The 20,706-nt window shown below is 44.1% G+C and overlaps 1 protein-coding gene across 1 annotated transcript in view; it reads right to left on the reverse strand.

Moving 5' to 3' along the window:
• Nucleotides 1-3,571: 3,571 nt before the first annotated feature.
• Nucleotides 3,572-20,706, reverse strand: part of LOC123249875 (SCO-spondin-like) — a 96,177-nt gene continuing 79,042 nt past the window's right edge. The window contains exons 80-96 of the mRNA XM_044678972.1: nucleotides 19,442-19,572; nucleotides 18,392-18,522; nucleotides 17,957-18,003; nucleotides 17,465-17,743; nucleotides 16,922-17,080; nucleotides 16,386-16,502; nucleotides 14,975-15,113; nucleotides 14,366-14,571; nucleotides 13,472-13,599; nucleotides 13,031-13,173; nucleotides 12,656-12,702; nucleotides 11,081-11,301; nucleotides 10,637-10,732; nucleotides 10,401-10,468; nucleotides 9,861-9,993; nucleotides 4,226-4,376; nucleotides 3,572-3,854 (exon numbers count right to left, since the gene is read on the reverse strand). Of these exons, the coding sequence (XP_044534907.1) occupies nucleotides 3,832-3,854; nucleotides 4,226-4,376; nucleotides 9,861-9,993; nucleotides 10,401-10,468; nucleotides 10,637-10,732; nucleotides 11,081-11,301; nucleotides 12,656-12,702; nucleotides 13,031-13,173; nucleotides 13,472-13,599; nucleotides 14,366-14,571; nucleotides 14,975-15,113; nucleotides 16,386-16,502; nucleotides 16,922-17,080; nucleotides 17,465-17,743; nucleotides 17,957-18,003; nucleotides 18,392-18,522; nucleotides 19,442-19,572 (2,219 nt within the window). The 3' untranslated portion in view covers nucleotides 3,572-3,831. The remainder of the gene's footprint in view (nucleotides 3,855-4,225; nucleotides 4,377-9,860; nucleotides 9,994-10,400; nucleotides 10,469-10,636; nucleotides 10,733-11,080; nucleotides 11,302-12,655; nucleotides 12,703-13,030; nucleotides 13,174-13,471; nucleotides 13,600-14,365; nucleotides 14,572-14,974; nucleotides 15,114-16,385; nucleotides 16,503-16,921; nucleotides 17,081-17,464; nucleotides 17,744-17,956; nucleotides 18,004-18,391; nucleotides 18,523-19,441; nucleotides 19,573-20,706) is intronic.

Consider the following 20,706-nt stretch of genomic DNA (forward strand, 5'->3'; position numbering starts at 1 on the left):
GGGTAGGGGGTGGGGGAGGGGCTTCTTCCTCTCGTGTTTTAGTGAGAGCTGTTTCACCCCTTTATAGTGTGGAAATGCCCCGATTCTGCGTACCTTCAATGCTGTGCCCTGTTGTGGGGTTCCTTCGTTCCTCTGGACTCGTTTTTATTTCCCCTTGAGGGGTTCTGTATGCTTTGGTCAGGAGAGATCGAGCAGCTGCTCCTTACACTGCCGCCATCTTAACTGGAAGAATCCTGACCTCTTGTTCTAACTGAAGCCATAACAAGTTGAGGGAGATAACTATATTCCCTTAACTGACAAGTTAATAGACCAGGATGTTAGGTTTATCAAACTACTTAATTAATCAACTTGTTCTGACTGGGGATTACTTTTAAATCTTTGATGATGGTATTACTAAGGGTAAAACCCCTTCCCCAGCCATCACAGGACTCTGACAACTGAAGCCTCTCCCTGGAACTTTTGAGAATCACAGGCAAGTAAAGCTGGCTTCATGAAAATATAATTTATTTATTGTAGAGTTCGGGGAAGAGGGAAAACAGGGTTGAGGAGGGAAAGTGGGAAATGAGATTTCCTAAATTAATTTAAGTTGATAGCTACTTGTTGGATCTTCAGATGATGGTTAATGATCAAGGATCTTTGTATTGTTGGCAGCCTGGCAAGGCCTGGGCAGCCAGCCATAGGTCAAGGTTGACCCTGCTGATGATGGATTTCCTTGGTGTAGTTCTTATTGATACTAAGTCAGAGAACTGAGGTTGATGGATACAGTTGGATGAGTCTGTAGCTGAAGTTGGTTTGGGAATGATGAGAGAATAAGCTATGCCTAAACCTACAGCCCCCTAGCCCAATATCCCAAAACTGAGACCAAGAGTGGTTCAAATCTGTTCCTTATACAGGCAATTTTCTAACTGCCCTGGCTTATGCCAGGCTCACACCAAGCTCATACCACCTCAGTTCATTCTGCATTCTAAGCAGGCAACTGTCTATCACTCTTGACCCAACATGGCTGCCATTATTTCTTTACACTTGGAACCAAAACTCAGTATTAATTCTAAGATGGAATTTATTTTTTAAAAATTACTAGACTTGTCGATCAGGGAAATGATATAGAAATACTCAGATTTCAGAAAGCATTTAACCAAGACTTTCATGTTGTCTTTACAGGAAATGTAAATATATGGGCTAGACCAGTGATGGTAAACCTTTTAGAGACAGAATGCCACACACTCCTTCTTACCCCAGACAGGGGAGGGAGGAAGTACTCCCATTGGGCTGGTAGGCAGAGGGGCAGGTGATGAGAGGCATGTGTGGAGAGGAGGAGAGTGGTCCCAGAACTCCACTCCCCTCTAGCTATTTGCCATTCTGTGAGCTATGCCCCCCTCAAACCTAGCTCTTCTCCAACCCCACCATGGGAATCACCTTCACCACAGATTCAACTGGCTGCCATCTGCACCATACCCTTATGCAGCATGTGAGCCCACTCTCTAGCACCTTACCCCAGACAGGTGAGAGAGGAAGTGCCCCCATTGGGCTGCTAGGAAGAGGGGTGGATGAAGAGAGGAATGTCCTCAGGTACATGGAGAGGGGAGGGGAACAGCTCTGGCCTGAATCTCTCTGGCTTTCTAGTAATGAATTCTGGCAGGTGACTGCAGGTGTGTCCACAGAGAGGGCTCTGCGTGCCATCTTTGGCATGCATGCCATAGGTTTGCCATCACCAGGCTAGACAAAAATATAGTTAGGTTTGGGACTGAATAACCAGTCCTTAAGAGTCATTATTGGTTTAGGGGCAACAGGGGAAATGGAGTATACTCCATGGAGCTGTCCTTGGTCCTTTATTAACAACTGGGGTTAAGGCATCAATGGCATGCTTCTCAGATTTGAAAATGATACCAAGCCAGGAGTGATAAATAGCTAACACCTTGAATGACAGAATTAGAATCTAAAATGATCTCAAATGTTGGGCTGAATCTAATAAGGTGAAGTACAATTGATGCATTTAAAGTCAGTATACTGAATTAATATATCATATCACAGAGACACTGCATGGCAAGCATGCTGGCCTTGAAGTCAGAAAATCTGGATCCAAATTCTACCTCTAATGCTTACTAGATATGTAACAATGGACAAATCACTCTGAGCCTCAGGCACCTCTCTAAGATGTTAGTCTCCTCTTTCTAAATTGAAGGAGTTCCCACTTGGAAATTTCTGAGAAATCAATTGTTGACATTTCACAATGTGTTCATATAAAGTCAGACATGGGTTCAAAAAATCAATTTCAAAAATACAAGACATAGGAGACATAACTAGATAAAAGTTCTCCTGAAAAAGATCTGAGAAGAAAAATAAATGATCTGAGGGTTTTAGTGAATTTTATGGCGAATGAATCAAAATGTAATAAAGCATCCAAAAAAGTAAATGTGGTCTTAAGATTTGTGTCAGGAAAGAAATAATAATTATACTTCACTCTAACTATAGCTTATCTGAAGTGTTGGGTTTATTTCTGGGCATTGCTTTTTATGGAGGATCCATAAAAGGGTGATCTATTGCCCTCTTTGAGCCCCAAAAAGGTGCTTAAAATCATCCTATATGAAGATTCAGTTCACAGACCTGGGATGTTTAGAGATTAGATTTATGTGATTTTTAAAAAAAACTCTTACTTTCTGTATTAGTAACAACTCTAAGACAGAAGGTCAAGGGCTAGGCAATGGAAGTTAAGTGACTTGCCTAGGGTCACACTCTAGCTAGGAAGTATCTCAGGTCAGTTTTAAATCCAGGTCCTCGACTCAAGACCTGGCTCTCTATCCACCATGCTACTTAACTATCCCTAAATTAGATTTATGTGGCTTATCTCCAGAGAGCAAAACCCAAAGCAATAGGTAAAGTTATAAAGAGACAAATTTTTGGCTCACAGAAAATCTTCCTAACAATTTTGCTGTTGCTGTTGCGTCTAACTCTTTATTACTCTATTTGGGGTTTTCTTGGCAATGATACTGGAGTGGTTTGCCATTTCCTTCTGTTATAAGTAAATACTCATCTGTCCCATATTTGGGAATAGCAGATCCAATATAAGAGTCTTCATCTTCTAGCTATAAGTCTAATGGACTTTCCACTCTATCATACTATTTTTTAGGCAGCAAGGGCATGAAATGGATAGGAAGCTCCAGAAAGACCTGAGTTCAGATCCAAACTCACTTTATCTCTCTGATAATGGCCAAGTCATATAACCTGTCTAACTCAGTTTTCTTAACTGTAAAATAGGAATCATAATAATACTTACCTACTAAGGTTATTGATATTATATGTATAGCATTCCTAGCACACAATAGGCATTTAATTAATACTTGTTTCCCACTCTTTCTTTTCACAAATGAAAATGAAGCCAAAAGAAGACAAATGATGACTGATTTCCCCAAAGTTACATAATTAGTAGTGGATTGTGAACATAAAGAGAGCCAATCTTCCTGTCCTCTAAGAAGAAATAGCTCCTGCCCCAGGGTCCCATCCAAAGCACAGACCCACCACCTACTTTCCAGAACTCTCAGACAGAGATTCCACACACAAAAGTGCTGGCAAATTTGCTTTATTAGAAGATGAGCTACCCCTGTTCTGTAGCTCCCAAGTCCTTCGTGGATCATATAAAAACATACATGCAGGCCTATTGGCTTCATGAGCAAAGAGGGGTAGACAATATTTTTCCAAATCCCAAATTCCAGAAACATGGTCAAACAAAGTATATCTCTTCAGCTAAACTTTGTTTAAAACGTATGTCTTGAAATGAGGATTGTTGCAAGTCATATTGTTGAACTTTGTATGGTGCCAACCAGTCCAGTCCCTTCATCGCTTTGATAAATCCCCTCCTGTAGACCCAGACAGAGAAAGAGAGATGTAAAAGAGGGGAGCAAGCAGGGAAGTTGAAAGAGGGAGAACAAGGTGGGGAAGGAGGCTATGTTTATTTTGGGGAGGGGGGTAAGAGTGGATGGGGATAAATAGGGAAAGTCTTCGTAAGCCCAGACCAGAGCAGGCTCTGCTTTCCTTTTGCCCTTCTTATATTCTCTGTACCCCCAGACCTGGCACATGTCTATCTTTGGATAGCAGGAAGGGCCCTTTAGTCCAGGCACAAAATCCCAACCAGATCTTGAAACTGCCATCCTCACCCCCAACCATCTTCCTTCAACACACACACACACACACACACACACACACACACACTCTCATTCTATGACCTCACCCTGGCAGGCACTGCATTGGCAGCTGTGTATGACAGGAAGTACAACAGGCTCTGTGTCTCCCCCAGGGCAATGCAGGCTCAGGATTTGGACTGGATTCACAGGGTCTAGGAGGTAGCTACAGCAGTCACATACACTCTGCAGGTAGGGCTCCTGGACACAAAAGGAAGGATGCTGAGATAAATAGGGATCCAGTTGGGATGGGGATGGAGCAAGGGATTATGGAAGAATGTCAACCTTGCTCAGACCTCACCCTATCTCTTCTACCCCATCTGCCCACCATTACTAGCCCCCTCACTATTAAAAAATGAAAACCAGAAGCCTGGAGTTGTAACCTCCAACTGACTCCCCCATGGGCATATTTAGCCAAGTAGAGGACAAAAAACAACCAAAAGAGGAAAGGCACCTTTCCTTCATGAAATCTCCTGATTACTACAATCCATACTGATGGTTCAATTAATCGATCACTTTTTATGTACCTAGCTTTGAGTACAGGGAAACATAAGGTTGGAGAGGTCAAAGTGCAATTCTCCAGGGGCCTACAGTTGGGAAGAAAATTTTGAAATTGCTAAACTATAAGTACTTCCCCACCACACACTTCTGGGGATTTTTTTCATGTAAATTTTGCTGTACATTTAAGGTCTATGTGAAGTAAATTATTTAAGGGACTTGGATCTTGAACACCCTAGTGGCAAGATATAGGAGTCATGGAGTCATATTGGGTGTCTGACAGCCAGAGGCTTGGGCTCCCCATCAGCCTGGGCATCCTGAGCATCAATGTGCCAGAGCCAGCAAAGCCAGCACAACATTGCCATGGAAGGAGGATTTAGTGAAATTTAAAAAGCAAGCTTGGGATGGAGAGTGGGCTTTTTTGCTTCCATCTTTGAACAAAAGGTCTCTGCTCTTTATGTGGTAGCCTTTAGCAAGGCCTGAACCAGCTAAATGGAAAATCAGATCTAGCCCTAAAGTTAGAGAAAGGCTGATACCTTTCTCCCCCCACCCCTCCTCTCTCTCTCTCCCCTCTCATCTTATATATCTCTTTGCTAATAAATGCTTATAAATCTGGTAATAAACCTCCAGATTAATGTTTATTTATGACAGGTCATTTGGGGAAGGATAGTCCATAGGGCAATACTTATCTCTATATCAGAGCACCTAAAGAACTACCTATAATTCAGAGGCAAAAGGGATGCCCATAGAAGGGATAAACATTGACATTTAAGCAGTGCTTTAAGATTTACCAAATATTTTACATACAGTATCTCCATTTAGCCTAGCCTATGAGGGAGGTATTTCAAGTACTATCATTTTCATTTTAGAGATGAGGAAACTGAGGCTGAGAAGGGTTATAACTTGCACATAAACACAGAGTTAATGTTAAAGGCAGAATTCAACTCAGATTCTCCCTATGCCAAGTCTATCTTCTAAACCACAGGCTCTAAGTGGGACCAGGCAATCAACTACCTCAGCATAGAATCTTGTAAGTTAAGGTTTTTTTCTCCCAAGATTCCAAGTGTCCAACTGGAAACCCTGCCCAAAGGCATGTCTTCTTGCAAATCCTTGCAAAACTTAACTTACAAAAAAAAAAAACTTAACTTACAATCTCAAAGTTGAAAACCATCTGCGTCACCCCAAGAATCCTTTCTATAACATGTTTGACAAGTGGTCATCCAGCCTTTGCAGGAAGACTCCAGTGAAAACATTCACTTCCTCTAAAGGCAGCCCATTCTACTTTGGGATGGCTTGTATCATTAGGAAGTTTTTCATTGTATCAAGCCCAATTCTGTCTCTGCAGCTTCCATCATTGTTCCTACTTCTACCATCTGGGTCCAAGAAGAACAGATATAATTCCTCTTCCAAATGAAAGTCCTTCAAATACTTGAAGACAACTTCAGGTTTCTCAAATGTCTTCTCTTCTTCAGGCTACACATTTTCCCAATATGAACCTGGCCATCATACTTTGGATATCCTCCAGTGCGTCAAGGTCCTCCCCATAATCTAGTGCCCAGAATGTACATGAATGGGAGAGCATTCAAACAGGAAAAGTCAGGGTCAGTGGAGGTACAGGAAGTGGGCAGAGGGGCCAAATGGCAGCCACCATGTAAACTACATTATTTAGTGAGATAGAGCCTGGAGCCAGTGTCACAATGAGGGAGTTTAGCAGAAACTTAAAGGAAGAAATCAGATGTGACAACCTGTGAGTGAACATGTCAAAACAGACCAATCAGGGCAGAAAAAATAGGATGTAATGGGAGAGAATGAAGGGCCTTCGCTCAGGTCAGAGAGACCTTAGATAATAAGACAGTGATGATAATGAAATGAAAACAACTCAACTTTTGAGCACTTTGATATTTGCAGAGCACTTTTCTCACCAGGCATTGTAAGTATAAAGGTGTGTATGTGTATGTGTGTGTCCATTTTGTCTATATAATTTATACATGTTCATATCTGCCACACAGTTGCTATGTTCATTTTGTTCATGAGGAAGCAGGGTTAGAAAGAACACATTTATTAAGACTCATAATCATATAGCTTTTTAGGAAAGGAGGAAAGCACCTTGTTATAAAAATAGTTTGAGGCCAAATAAAAATCATTAGGCTCAATTTTCCTATTTGGAAAGTCCTTTTCTCCCTCAGGAGCCAGGTAGCCAGGGTTGGCCCAGACATAGTGGAGGGATTTCTGCAGAGTAAAGGGAAATGATGCCTAAAGCTAGAGGAGAAAGCTGGGGATTAAGTCAGAGCCATGTTATAACTGGTCAAAAAGAGGGATGTAGGTAGGATCGAGCCAGGCTGTCTGTCCACAGCTAAGAATCAGGAAGATATTTAGGAGAAGCAACTGAGAAAGTAGCACAGGGATAGAGTCCAAAAGGAAGCAGTTACATAGCTCAGTGGATAAAGTGCTGGACCTGGAACCAGGAAAATTTGAATTCAAATCTAGTCTCAGATATTTAATGGCTTTTTGATCCTGGGCAAGTCATTTAATCTCTGTTTGTCTTAATCCACTAGAGAAGGAAATGGTGAACTACTTTTAGTATCTTTGCCAAGAAAATCTCATGAACAGTACTGGCATTTTATGGTCCATGAGATCATGAAGAGTGAGACACAACTGAACAAGAACCAAAAAGAAGAGATTTCCCCAAACAAACTAAAGTCATACTTCCACCTCAAGAAAGAATAGAGAGAGATAAGCATAGATTGTTGCTCATCTAGAAGCCATTTAAGACCCAAAGACAGTTTAGTTAGATGCTACTGGAGTTTTCTGACTCTACCTTGTGTGATGGAAACAGCACCAGATATGATGAGATCAGAGGTTCTGAGTCCAAATCCTAGCCCTACATTTTATTAGCTGAATGACCTTGGAAAAGTTACCTAGCATCTTTGGGTCTCAGTTTCTTCCTCTTTAAAAAAAGGAGGTTGAATAAAGATCCCAGAGAACAGATGATGAAAAGTAACTCCCATCTCCCCTCATGGTAGTGAGATGGAGGACTGATAAAGCAGTATAGGAGTTACACAGCCAAATGTGGTCACTCCATCAGATGTCTTTGCTCAAAAATGGCTCTTCTTTGTCACCAGGGAGTGTTCACTCTGGACAGGGGCAGGCAGATGAGACAACTGAGGCATAAAGACCTAGGCAAAACTAAAACACATTTTAAAATGTTAAAAATCAAAGGAGAGGTTTGGACTAGACTAGACAAGGATTATTAACCTTTCTTGTGTTCTAGACCCTTCTGACAGTCTGTCAAAATTCAAGGATGTCTTCTCACAATAACATTTTAAAAAATAACCCTTACATTAGAATAAAAGCTAAGTACTGGTTCCTAGGCATAAGAGCAGAAAGGGCGCTAGACAATTGGGGTTAAGTGATTTGCCTAGGGTCACACAGCTAGGGTCACACATGTATCTGAGGCCTGATTTAAACCCAGGACCTCCCATATCCAGGTCTGGCTCTCAATTCATTCAGCCACCTCACTGTCCTTAACATTTTTGAAAAGACAAAATAAAATACATAGGATCACAAAGGAAAACCAATTATATTGAATTCTAGCTATCAAAATATTACAGAAAATGAGTTTAAGAACTCTTCTTAAGAATCATCTAGGGGGCAGCTGGGTAGCTCAGTGGATCGAGAGTCAGGCCTCAGAGACAGGAGATCCTAGGTTCAAATCTGGCCTCAGACACTTCCCAGCTGTGTGACCCTGGGCAAGTCACTTGACCCCCATTGCCTAGCCCTTACCACTCTTCTGCCTTGGAACCAATACACAGTATTGACTCCAAGACAAAAGGTAAGGGTTTAAAAAAAAAAAAAAGGAAATCATCTAAGGAGTAATTAGTGGTAGGAGGTGAGACCTAGAGCAAGTGAACAAAGAGTTGTGGTAACCAGCCCCAGACCTGAAGGATAAGGGAACTTCAAAAGCAGATGGATATGGGGCAACTAGATGGCTCAGTGAATAGAGCACCGGATCTGGAGTTGGGAGAATATGATTTTAAATCTAGGCTCAGACACTTCCTAACTGTGTGACCCTGGGCTAGTCACTTAGCCTCCATTTGCCTAGCCATTGCCACTTTTCATGTCCCTTCCCATGCACTTCAAAAGATCATGAGAGTAAGAGCAGGAGGGGCCTTAGAGATCATCAAATTCAAGCCCCTTGTTTTACAAATGAAGGATGTTAGGACTTGAGATATGATATCCATGTGATACTGTACATCTATAGATATTTTTCTGTGGAGAAGGAAGAACTATTTCTGTGAGAGAAGAAAGAAAGAGGAGGAATGTTGATAAAGTTGTCATTCTGGAAGAATGGAGAATACGAATGCGGTACACCATAAGTTCTTGTCTAGGAATTGGTTGGCAGAGTCAAGTTTAGTGCTTGGCAAAATGTGAAAAGCAGTCAGATTTAGGCAAAGCAAGAGAGACAAATCCAAAGAGCTTGCTTCCAAAGGGCCTAGACTATGCCTGCAAGGAAGTAGTATTTTATCCATCTAAGCTTGTCCTAGATATATATTTGTGGGCCACATAAGAAGGAACCTTTGGCTGAGATTACCTGGATTCTGTACTAGGTATCTGTAACTCTCCAGAGATTATCGATTTTTATTTCTTTCCGAGAACTGTTAATAAATGTTTTGAAAACCCATTTCAGGGTGGATGTGTTTGGAAGGAAAAAGTATCTATTGATTTGGCAATATAACAATGGCAAAGGGTATATATAGACCCTAAAATAGCTCTTTTGATCCTGATTGCCAGCAATCAATCATTTTAGTTACAGAAAGACCATGATAGAAGAAACAGTGAGCTGAAGAGGATTTAGTCCAATCCCCCTGTCCCAACATAGGCCAAATGACTATTTAAAATAACACTAATTATCCCTATCTTATAACATATCTTTCTTTCTTCCTCCAATTTAATAGAAACTTCTCAGAAAAAGAGAACTTTCTCTTCTTGTATTACTCACAGCATCTAGCCCAGAGTAGGATGGGCATAAGTAATCAGTAAAACTAGCTGACTTCATTCCATCAATTCTGCCCCCACAGGACTGTGGGGAACACATTTCTTGGGTCTTCCCTAAATAATGTTCCTATCCTCTTTCTCCTAGTATCCCCCCTTCCCTCCCTCTCTCTTTCTAGAGGATCCACTGCTCACCTCAGGAATGACGTTAGTGCTGGAAGGACAGTACCCACTACAGTAGCTCACTTCCACCTGGTATAGGTGGCAGGAGCCCTTGGTGATATTTCGAAGCTCCTTGAGAAGTTTGCAGGAGACTGATGGTTCCTCTGTTAGGAGAAGGGAGGGAGGCAGACAATAGGTATAGAATGAGAGCAGATGGGAGGATGGGGGAAAGGCATAGGATAAGGGCTGGAGTGAGATGTGGAAAATCAGAAACCTGACTAGGTCCATCCTCAGCCCCTACCCTGAGGAACATCAGAGTGCCAGAAGGAGTCAGGGATAGGACACCCACACAAGGCCTACACACAGACAGTGCCAACAGAGGAAGGGCAGGGAAGGGCTGCTCGGAGACTCGGGTAGGAATCTGTGGCCCTAGTTCCTTTTCCAAGACTTCTAGTGAGGAGAGGAAAAACTAAACCAGTCCAAAAAGGACTAAAAGGGCTTAGGGAGCTGAGGGAAAGGAAGAAGGGTCCTACATAAAGAGGGGCAGAGCAGGGGGCTCCCCTGAGCATTCACTCTGTACCTAATGACTCCAACTGACATTCAGGACAGCAACTCTCTGGCTTCCATACTTTTATTTCTCCCTGTAGGAACAGCCCAGAGACTTGAGTTGGGAAAAGAATCCCATCTCCCAAAAACCCCACATCCTAGACTCCTCCCCTTCATAGAGTGCCCTCTTCCACAGATAAGGATATCAGATGCTCCCGAGATGCCTCAAGAAGGGAGAAGACAGTACATGGAGGTGGCAGTACCTGAGCACAGATGATGGGAGGACAATTCTGGGTGCAAAAGCTCCTCCCATCAATGCATCTGCACCATTCACAGTCTTCCTGCCACTCAGTCCCTGGCTGAAAGGAAGCAGATAATTTTGGAATGAGAATCTTTCCACCTTTTTTCTCCAAAATGCCCTGTTCTCTTGATCCAATCTGTGACCTCCCCAGCATAGGCCAGAGTGAGAGGGACGAGAACAGCAGGAAGAACAGGTCCTGGTGTTTAGTTAAGGAAATCATATTTTACAATGGGAAGGAGATGGTACAGCTCAGAGCTGCTTTATGACCCTGCTTCTGGTTTGAAGAGCCTATACCGGTGTCCAGGAATGTGGGAGAAAGGGCAAAAACTGGAGTCAGGGCAGTAGTTGGAAGAGCAGCATGAGAGAAATGGCACTTTCCCATGGTTGGCAGAAGGAGACATCTCACCAAGTAGAAATGTCCATGGTGCCAGCACTCGCAGTGGGCAGCAGTAACACAGGTGCCTGCCTGACTGCGGTAATGACCACTCTGGCATACGCAGCCTTCAGTCTGCCCCTTACTGCAGTTGCTCTGAAGTGGCTCCTCAGCATACACCTCCTGGCATGTCTTCTCACATGGAACTGGTTCCCCTGGTACCACCTGGTGCCATCTCTCTCCAGGTGGGCACTCTGCTAGAAAGCACCACAACCCCCAATATTTCCATTAACTCTGGACTAGGAATTGATCCCATAGTCCAGGGACATGGGACCCTGAGGCAGGTTTCCCCAGAGGCTTCTATTTTCTCCCATTTTCTCTCAGGTTTCCTGAAGACACCTTGCCCCTATACTCCTTCCCTACACGTCTCTTCCCATCTAGACAGATGGGTTTCCTTACTTTCCCTCATCACACCATACTTACCTCCACCTCCACACATTCTGTTTCCTCTGCCTTACATGCAACTTCCTCCTCTTCTCCACCTGTCCAAGTTCTGCCCATCCAACAAGACTTAGTTTAAGCCTTTCTTCTTCTAGCCCCAGGCTTCTTCCCCTTTTCTCACCTCCTCCACTATCACTTACTATCTATAACACTTATCATAGGCTATCTTCTACTTTTTTGAAATAGTTTCATAATTGTTCCATGGATGTCTGTCTTGTCTCTCCAGTTAGATTATGAGCCCCTGGAGAGCAGAAGCATGACTTATAAAAAAAGGATTTAGAAGAGCAGATAGATAGCACAGTGAAAGGAGCATCAGGCTTGGAGTCATGAGGACCTGGGTTCAAATGTGGCCTCAGACACTTCCTAGCTATGTGACCCGGACAAGTCACTTAACCCTGATTGCCTAGTCCTTGTCAGTCTTCTGTTAGTGTCTTAGATTCTTAGAATCAATACAAAGACAGAAAGTACTGGGGAAGAGGGAAGGAAAGAAGGAAGGAAGGAAGGAAGGAAGGAAGGAAGGAAGGAAGGAAGGAAGGAAGGAAGGAAGGAAGGAAGGAAAAAGAAAAAGAGAAAACAGTCTCCCTCCTTCTTCTTAGTATTCACCACCCTATTTATCCAGGGCACATAAGTGGGTGCTAGATTTTATGAGGGATAAAAAAGAGAATGAAGCACTGTCCTTAACCTTCAGCTTCCAATTGAGTTGGGAAAACAAGACATCTACAGTTAGATAACTGACAATGGCAGGCAGTAAAGAAGTAGCCAGTACATACTAGATGACATAAGTGTTACAGAAATTGAGGAAGAAGTCACTGTGGTCAGTGGTCCCTGGGTGGGTCAGGGAAAATATAAGACCCTGAAGGGTGGATAGAGCATGGGTAAATAACCTCAACAGATCAGGAGAGGACGTTCAGGACTCATCTTCATACCCTCCTGGCCATCAGTAACTCCCAATGCAGCCCCACTCTTATCCCCACCTCCAGTGATACAAGATGGGGACCTCAGATAAGAATCCTGTCCTTAAGAGAGCCATTGGGACTCAGGGCAAGCCCTGTCTTTGGTTTGGGAGTATGACAGTGGCAGGATCACTGGGCAGGGGGTATCACTCACCCTGACAGTCACTGCTGGAACAGTTAAAGGATCCTTCACGGCAGATGCTGGCAGAACAGAACCCCAGAGCTCAAACCTGCTGAGCATTCCACTCCACTCCCTTCTCTCTCATCCCCCCTTCTCCTTTCCCATCTCTGTCTTCATCACCACAGCTGTTCTCCTTCCCACCCCCATTTCTACTCAAGTGCTCCCAGCTAATAGACTCTTAGGGACCTTCATCAGTAGGTGTAGTTACTTCTGAACATCCCACTCCATTCCCTTCTCCCCCATCCCCTCCCCTCCTATTTCACCAGTAGCCTTATTCCCACCCCTTTTCTTTTCCCACCCCCATTTCCCCCCAATTCTCCTAAGTAGTAAGTTTCTGGGTGCCCTCACCAGCGGGTACAGTTCCGGACAAGTAGAGTCCCAGAAGGCAGCTCTTGTGCCTGCTCCTCTGGGGTCAAGAAGAGGGCCCAGGGCAGCGAAAGCTGGGTGCAGGGGCACTCAGCCCGGGGGACACATCTGCCTCTCTGCATCAACTAAGGCAGAAGCACAGCCATGGCTTAGTCCCATGCCCAGGCTCTGGGAGGGTTAGAGCTGGCTGCCTCCCTGCATGATACTACCTGGACAGAGAGTTCCCAGTCTCAGCTCTTGGGCCACCCTCTGCCCCCTCCCCTTTCCCAGGATTGCCTAGTTTCTTCTTACAAGGCCAACTAAGATCTCTGCCCCTATGGGACATGCACATATGTTATTCTAGCATGCGTGGAATATATAAAAAAAAGCCTCCACACACACCCCCTGCAATCTCCACCCCTGCGGCATTCTCACTAGACTCACTTGCCCATCAGGACAGCCGCAGCCAGGTTGGCAAGGTAACTGCACACAGAGGGTGCCAGGCTGTAGGTCCGAGCATCGGCTTGGGCATGATGTGGCACAAGGGGTGGCTCTTTGGCCAGGAGGGCACTCTGGGTAGGGAAGCAAAGGACGAATCCTGGGATGAATCACAAGGTATTTAAGGAACTAGGTTTGGGTCCTTTTCCTGCCTAGAGGGAAAGGAGCACAGAGCTGGGAGTCATGAGGCCTGAGTTTATATTGGTTCTGCATGCAGGGATCAGCTGCATGAACCCGGAGCAAGTCATTAAACTTCTTCTCTGTGCCTCTGTTTCTCCAAATCAACAATAAAGATCTACTACCTTCCCTGCTGATATCTAAGAATTAGTGAGATAAAATAAGATCATAGCTATAAGGTTATTGGAAAAGTAAACAAAAATCCTTTATAATGTAGAAATATAGAACTACATTCTTTGCCTCTTACTCTAAGTACATCCTCTCCCTGTCCTATTAGACTTAGGATCTAGGAGTAATGAATTTTGGCCTCTTCTCCTAGCCCAGAACCCCAGCTCAGAATGACCTCTGCCCACCTCTGCTTCCCTCAACCCCTTACCGTGGCTGCAGGGCTGAGGGTTGCATGTCCTATGGAGCCTTGAGGGTGAGAGCGGGGGACAGAGTGTCCCCAGAGTGGGGTCTCTCTTCCTTTCTGACACACCTCCACCACAACTGGCACTGCAAGCACTCCACTCTGACCACTCGCCCACCAGGCATAAAGCTGAAATACAAGGAACTCTCAATCAATTCCTGCCAAGGATGGCACCTGGGCATCTTAGGGATAGATGAGAAAGTGTTCCTTAGTCGTGTTATCCAGGAACTGGGAGACCATCCATGGGCACTCACGTGAGCAGGACTCGGAATTGCATTCTTCTGTCTGCTTCATGTCCTGGACTTGGCATGAGAACCCCTGGAGACTATCCTGGAGGCAGCTCTGGTGCCTCTCTCTGGTACCTCTGCCACAAGACGCCGAGCAGTCACTCCAGGCTGACCAGGGCCCAAAGGCCAGGCACTCATAGGGTGTGCATACCAAGGACCCATTGGCACAGGTACTATGGAAAGATACAGATACACCAGGAAAGAAGGGCTGAGATCTGCATACCCAGACCACTGCATTTACCCTTTTCTGACCTTCTCCATGTCCCATCTCTCTCTCACCCACCCATCCCAGCTGAATACTGATAAATTCTTAGTAGCTGACTTTCTAAAAGAAACAAAAAAAAGCATACACAGCATACTTTTAAGTTTAATTTGCATTGTTAACCTTTTCTCCATAATTTTCTTGCTTAGGCAATCAACAAAATAACAAATCAGACCTTGATTTGTAGTATTTGCCGATTTCCAAGGTATAAATGAAATTTTAACCATTAGCTTTCCAGAGCCGGTTCTAACCAGCTTTAGTACACGCCTGGTTCTAGGTCAACCTCCCTCCTAGCACCACTACCATCCCTGTACCAGTTATGGCAGTCCAACTGTAGCTCCCCATCTAGGTCCAGCTCCCAAGTGGCATTGGAGCTGGGGAGGCCACAACGGCAAGAAGTGATAGGTACACAGTGGCCATCCTGAAACAGTTGGCCACGGGGACAACGACAGCCTGAGTGGGAAACAAGATATGAGAGGTTAGGGAAGGGACTGGCATTGTGGATCACACACACACACACACACACACACACATACACACACACACACATACATTTTTAGGATAACTACAGGAAGTGTAAAATACTTGCTAAGATTCATACAAAATATAAGTGAATATAATTGCAAAACACTCCGTGAATACAGAAAAATATAGATATTTGGAGGGATATTGGTTGCTTATGAGTGGGCCAAGTCAATATGGAAACAGCAATACTACCTGAGTTAATTTACTTATTCAGTGCCATACCAACTAAACTATCAAAGGGTTAATCTATAGAACTAGAAAAAAATAACAAAATTCGTCTGGAGAAACAAACGATCGAGAATATCAAGGGAATCAATGAAGAAAAGTGGAAAAGAAAGGATCCTAGCATTACCAAATCTCAAACTATATTTCAAAAGAGTAATCATCAAAATAATTTGGTACTTGGGTAATTAACATCAAAGTAGATCTGTGGAACAGATTATGTACACAATATGCAAAAGCAAATGAGCAGTAGCCTACTGTTTGAAAAATCCGAAAATTTTATTAATCAAAAATCCAAAAATATTATCTCATTTGATCTCACAGCAACCCTGTGAGGTAGGTGCTCTTATGCCTACTATGTGCCAGCTACTGTGCTAATTGCTTTTGGGGCAAGAACTATCAAAAACTGGAAAGCAGTCTGGCAGAAACTGGGGATGGACAACACCATACAACTAATACACAGTGGTTCTCATTGCCTATAATAACACTTCCGAAACTATTTTGGAAATTGGAATTCTGGAACTAGAAATTCATCAGTGGAATCCAAAAATGCTTTTCTAAGGAAAAAATTCCCACTGCTTCCTTGAGCCACTCCCTAGATAAAGGAGGGTTGGTATAATTATGAAGCAAAATAGAGGAAATGAAACTTATTTTCAAATAGGCAGTGTTATTGCATGGCTGAGGACCTCAAACCATGATGTCAGCCATATAGCCATTAGCCTCTAGCCTGACCCTTCATCCAAAATGACTGGGGGGGGGCGGCTGGGTAGCTCAGTGGATTGAGAGCCAGGCCTAGAGACAAGAGGTCCTAGGTTCAAATCTGGCCTCAGACACTTCCCAGCTGTGTGACCCTGGGCAAGTCACTTGACCCCCATTGCCTACCCTTACCACTCTTCCACCTATAAGTCAATACACAGAAGTTAAGGGTTTAAAATTTTAAAAAAACAAAAACAAAATGACTGGAGGGTAGGTTTATACCTGGGCTGCAGGGACCTTGCAGACACTGTACTCTGTTCCAAAGGTCAACACAACTTCGGGGACACTGGTTGGCACAATCAGCCGTTGGCACTGTACCTCGGGCCTCACAGCTTTCCCCTAGGACACAAAAGATATGCATTGGGCAGAACGCAGAGCAAATAGGACCCTTATTTTATCCCTCCTCCAATCTCTCCATTTTATCACTCTTTCCTTCTGTGGTCCTAACTTTGCACTCCATTCTTTCATTCTGACTTGCCCACTGGAACTTTTTTTTAGAGAAGGGAAGGGAAAAGAAACAAACATTTATTGAATACCTACTATGTGCCAGCTACTTGCTAATTGCTTTACAAATATTATCTCATTTGATCTCACACCAACCCTGTGAGGTAAGTGCTCTTATTACCTTCATTTTATAGATGAGGAAACAGGCCAACAAAGGCCAAGTATTGGGCAGGGCATTACCCAACAGGAGCCCCCTTCTCCCTTTTACAAGCCTCTGTCTTAAATCTCAGGGGTTCATGGAGCAGGAGGGTCACCTGGGCAGGGAGCAGTGTTGCAGCTTTCTGTCTGAGCCCAGGGTCCTTGGCACCTTTCTCCAGCAAGACCCCTTGCTTTCCGCCAACGTAGCCGAAACCCCCCACTACAAGATATTTGACATGGGCTCCAGGAGCCCCAGGTCTCCCACTGGCAAGAGTCTAGATGAGCAACGAGAGAAAGATTACTGGGGAATATGTGGTAAGAGGAAAAGATCAGGGTTTATTTCTCAGCCCTGGCTCCCCATGCCCTAAAAGAAAACTTTCCCTCTGCCAAGACCTTCCTTGGTTTCCCTCTGGAGACTCTAGTTGGTTCTAGGGAGGAGTGAGTATTGTTAGCTCATGTTCAATTGGCAACTGAAGACTCTCCTAACCTAATGGCCAGGAAGAAAAAGGAAGGAGAAGAGAGGGAGCTCAAGCCTGGTTCAGCATCGTCACTGGGGGGTGGACACTGGCCTGGTCACCCTAGAAAGGACCTCCCTCCTGGCTCCATCCTGGTGGCAGGCCCATTTCACTTTCTAGGTCCCCTGTTCCTCCTCCTGTTACCTTGGCAGGCTTCGGGGTCAGGGCAGAAGCGTTGCTGGCTCAGAGGGGCAGTGCAGAATTGTGAATCCCCCGTCCAAGGCTTTCCCGTCTCAGGATCCAGGCAAATCCGGTAGCGATGCTGCTCTGAGGCGAGCAGAGGAGAATCAGCAGGCATAGGAGAGGGTCCCTCCTGAGGTCCATGCTCCCTCAGGGCACTCAGTGAGGTGGGAGCCAGAACAGAAAGCGGCAAACAAGGCCCACAGGGAGACCACTCTGACCACCCACTCAGGGGTAGAAGACCTGGGGGAAGAGCATAGGTTTGGAGAATCCAGGCCTACGTCTCACGAGCCGTGCTTCCCCCAGAGGGATGCCTTAACTCTAATGGAAATCACAGGGCCCACGGATAAAGGAGACAGGAGAATAAGGGAACAGGAGGCATGAGGAGAAGTGGTGTGAGCCATGGAAGACTAGCCTGATAGGCCTGGGGCAATGAGGAGAAGGAGATGGAATTACCTTGGCAGTTACGACTGGAACACTGCAATTCCCCATCCTGGCAGACACTGTAGAGAGGGCATTTTCAGGTGGGTGGGGAGAACTGAGCCTAGATAATCCTAGGTGTCCGGGAGGGGATGCCCCTGGGGAGTTTGGTGGGTAAAAGTGAAAGGGAAGAACCAGAGTCCTGGGATGTGCAGATGGATGAAGGAAGAAGGATACTCCCAGGGGTCCAAACTCCAGGATACTCCACCCTATGGCCAGGTTTCCTGGGCCTTTTTCCCATCTGTTCTGCCAAGGTTAGATAAATGGCCCTCCTTCACCCTACTTCCCCTCACGCTTTTCTTGTCCATAGATCTCGAGCCTAGACTAGGAGCCCACCTCTCCTCCTTTCTCTAGCCCAGCCTCGCCCCAGATTCTCCGAAGATCTCTGTTCCATCTCCCTACATCACTTACCACTCCTTGCAGCCCAGGCGCAGGTGTTCTCCAGGAGCCAAAGCCCGGGGCTCCCCTACTCCACGGCTGGGGCCCAAGAGACAGTTACACTGCTCAGGAGGGACACAGCCCCCTGCCTGCTCAAGCAGTCCCTGGGAGAGAGAGAAAAAAGGGCTGGAAACTGGATTCAGAATCCCATTCTGCCCCACACTTCTTGTCTTCCTCAATAAAATCTATCAGTGTTTCAAAGGGGCATTCTAAAAATAATGGCAATATTGATGTCTCACCCAATGGTTAATCATAGGAATTTCAGGTGGAAATTTCAGGCCATGAAGAAAGTCAAGAAAATACTGTGGCAGACTGGGTGACATGAGGAGGGAAGGAGTCTGAGGGGCTTTTAAGACCTCATGGCATCCCCCATTTCCCACTGGATAGGTGGCTATCTACTCCACTGCTGTGGAGCAATAATCATGGCAATAACAGCTAGCACTGAACAGCTAGCAAGTCTATAAGGCTTGCATAGATAGCATTTTGTATATATTTTCTCATTTGAGCATCACCTCAACCTTGGGAGGTAGATGCTATTTTGCTATTTTTATCCCCATTTTACAGATGAGGAAACTAAGGCTGAGAGGGATTAGGTCACTTGCCCAAGGTCACACAGCTAATAAGTGAGACAAATTTGAATTCTGGTCTTCCTCATTCCAAGTCCAGTACTCTAGCTACTATTCCACCTATCTGCCAGTATAACAATAAAAGTAAGAACTCATATTTATATGAAGCTTGAGGATTTATAAAGTGCTTTCTTCACAGTAGCCTTAAGGTGTGCCCTCTCTTGAGGAAGCTACATAGCACAGTGGAGAGAGCACCAGTGGAGATGGGCAGTCTTGGGTTTGAATCTATCCTCAGACACTCCCTAGCTGGGTGACCCTGGGCAAGTCACTTAACCCCAATTGCCTACCCCTGACAGCTATTCTGCCTTGGAACTGATTCTAGGATAGAAGGTAAGGGTTTAAAAGAAAAAAAGGCATATCCTCTCTATGTTCTCCCTGCTGCCTTTTCCCCCCTCACCTTGGGACAGTAGCAGCCAGGCTGGCAGGGAGCTAGGTCTTGGCAAAGACCAGGATGCTGATGGGTGGCACAGAGCCCGGCACAAGGGGAGCCACATGTCTGGAACTCAAAAGGTGGCTCACAGCTCTCCTCTGCAGGGAAAAGGTAGAGAAGCAGCCACCTGGAGAGCAGCACCAGCTCGGAGAGTCCTCTCCTCGCCCTTGCCCCAAAGCATCACCCAAGAGCATTTCCTTATTGGCCATGACTAGCCCAAAGGAAGGATGCCCGTGACTGAGGACCATGGAAGAACCCTTGGGAAGGATTTGAGGGAGTGAATGATGTGTTAGGATGATGCAGTGAGTGATAAACCAAGGAGGCTGCAGAGGAAGAGGAGGAGGTGGGAGGGTAAGAATGTTTCCATTTGACTTGAAGTTTAGAAATGGGAGAAAACTTGCCAGAAATCAGGGACCAAAAGCTCTGGAACTCTGCCTGGCTATAACAGAGGATGGTGATAGGAGAACAACTACAGGTAGGCATAAGCTAATCATCACCATCACTATAATAATATTTATAATAATATTCACAATTATTGTTAATATATTATAGAACAATAATTATAAGTATTATTAACTATGACCGTGTTTATTAATATTCATAATCATCATTAATATAATATTCTATAATGATGATTGTGCATAATATTCACCATGATGATGTTTATTAATATTCACAATAGTTATCAATATATTGTAGAACAATAATTATAAATAATATTAACTGTGATAATGTTTTATTAATATTCAAAAGTATTGTTAATATAATATTATAGNATTAACTGTGATAATGTTTTATTAATATTCAAAAGTATTGTTAATATAATATTATAGGACAGTAATTATAAGTAATATTAACTACAATAATGTTTGTATTGATACTCACATTTATTGTACATGTTAGTAAATGTTATTTAATATAATAATTATATTGTAAATAATTATAATAATGTTTGTGTTTCTATTAATGTTGATTATTAATGTAACTATTACATCACATCATAATTGTATATAATATAAATATTATTATGATTAATAGTTATTCATCTTAATGATACTATTCCATAATAATCACTCCTGTTTATATAGGCTTTAAGATTTACAATCTGCTCTCCTCACAGTCCTATGCAGTAGATAATGCAGATGTTTTTGTTCCCGTTCCTCAACTAAGGAAACTGAGGTTAAGAGTGGTAAAAGGACCTGTTTTCAGGATCAGTTAGTAAGTATCAGAGC

This window comes from Gracilinanus agilis, chromosome 5 (genome assembly GCF_016433145.1).
Source record: "Gracilinanus agilis isolate LMUSP501 chromosome 5, AgileGrace, whole genome shotgun sequence".
Lineage (NCBI taxonomy): Eukaryota > Metazoa > Chordata > Mammalia > Didelphimorphia > Didelphidae > Gracilinanus > Gracilinanus agilis.